Genomic DNA, 1,584 nt, shown 5'->3' on the forward strand with positions numbered 1-1,584 from the left:
GTCTGGGAGGGGGCGGCTGCCAAGCCCTTTGCTTTCCCCACGGGAAGGCTGCAGGTTCCCTCTACCTGCCCCAAACCCGTACCTGGGGATCAGGTCTTGGCTCCGGGAGGCCAACTTGGTCAGCGTGGTCATGAGCACAGTGATGACCTTCGGAGGACACTTGGGAAGGGCGGCGGAAGGCCGAGACTGGGTGACCTCGAAGAGCAGGGCCTCCAGAGCTTCAAAGAACCTGCTGATCTGCTCCGCACTGCAGCGCCGGTCCCAGGACACTGAGAGGTACTCGCCAATGGCCCACACCTGGGGAGGGAGCAGCACTCAGCCCACAGCAGGCCCGGTGCCAGGCGCAGGCCAGGGCGAGGGGGAGGCCGCCTTACCACAGAAGTGAGCATGTGCCCAGTGCTGCGGGGCCCCCCCAGGCTGCCCACGAACTCCAGCAGCTCTTTGGCCCGCTCAACCACCAACGGGGGATGCAGCTTGCACAGGGCCGGGAACTGGGAGCTCAGCACCCTGTCGGAGAGGACACCACTCAAGAGACCCCAGCCCCACGGCCTGTCTGGAACTACCGGCTGGTGGGGCGGGCTCTGTCCTCGGGCCGGGCTGGCGAGGGGATGAGCCCACACAAGTCGGGCTTTCAGAAAGGGCATCTTCTGGAAGGCTCTGCCCAAGAGAAGCTGGAGGGGAGGGGATGTGGCAACTCTCGGGAGTGGGAAGAGTCTGTGCGGCAGCCCACGAAGTGCTGAGGGGTGAGTGCTGGGGGTGAGGCTGGGGAGGGGGTCTGCAGTGACCAGGGCTGAGGGCACAGGAGGGGTGGAGCCCCATGGAGCTGCCAGGAGAGACCCACCTGTGCACGTCAGCTTCATACCCCTCAACCTGGAAAAGTGAGTCACTTCTCTCCAAGAGCAGCAGTGCCAGCTGGCTGGCCAGGGCCCCACTGGCGAACTGGGAGGGAGAGAGAGCCTGGGTGCCTGCCCAGAGGCACCTGTGCGCTGGGCCCCACCGTGTCTGCTGCCCTGGGGGCTGCTGTGAGTAGCACTTTGCACCCTGACCGTGTACTGCTGCGGTTGGCCCCGCAGCTCCAGCTGGCCCTCTGCTGCAGGCACGGAGGCCCTGGGAGGCAGGCTTACCTGTGTCACCGCCGCGAAGAACGCTCGGAGTAGGGTGGGCACAGCCTGGGCACACTGGAGTACCCGGGCGCAGCTGGCAAGGGGCTGGAGCAGCTGGTGGAGCGGCGTCAGCCTGGGGACAAACGGCCCGCTCCTAAGCACCCGGCGCTGCCCTCGTCAGCCTGCCCTAGCTCCCCCGGGACATGCGTGCGGCTGGGGCCAGTCCTGGCGCGTCCACCTCTCGGGTGCTCAGCCTCACTTCCTCCATCTGCGGAAGGAGTCAGCGTGCCCCCCACCCTCCGGAACAGCAAGGACAGGACTACGTAGCGGAACAAACCACAAGCTCAGTGCCCGGGAAGTGCTCAGCCACGCGGCCAGCGCTGCTGGTGGCCGTGAACAGAACTCTCTCACCAGGTCAGAAAGCAGCAGGCCCCGGGCTGGGCTCCGGCCGCAGCGGCCCGCGCTCAGGGCCCCCACAGAG

The 1,584-nt window shown here is 66.9% G+C and overlaps 1 protein-coding gene across 1 annotated transcript in view; it reads right to left on the bottom strand.

Moving 5' to 3' along the window:
* The window catches only part of AP5Z1 (adaptor-related protein complex 5, zeta 1 subunit), a 23,565-nt gene that overhangs the window by 1,150 nt on the left and 20,831 nt on the right, over window positions 1-1,584 (bottom strand). The window contains exons 20-24 of the mRNA XM_010845802.1: window positions 1,515-1,566; window positions 1,125-1,236; window positions 842-939; window positions 375-507; window positions 83-297 (exon numbers count right to left, since the gene is read on the bottom strand). Coding sequence (XP_010844104.1) covers window positions 83-297; window positions 375-507; window positions 842-939; window positions 1,125-1,236; window positions 1,515-1,566 — 610 coding nt within the window. The remainder of the gene's footprint in view (window positions 1-82; window positions 298-374; window positions 508-841; window positions 940-1,124; window positions 1,237-1,514; window positions 1,567-1,584) is intronic.

This window comes from Bison bison, unplaced genomic scaffold, assembly GCF_000754665.1.
Source record: "Bison bison bison isolate TAMUID 2011002044 unplaced genomic scaffold, Bison_UMD1.0 scf7180017864223, whole genome shotgun sequence".
Classification (NCBI taxonomy): domain Eukaryota; kingdom Metazoa; phylum Chordata; class Mammalia; order Artiodactyla; family Bovidae; genus Bison; species Bison bison.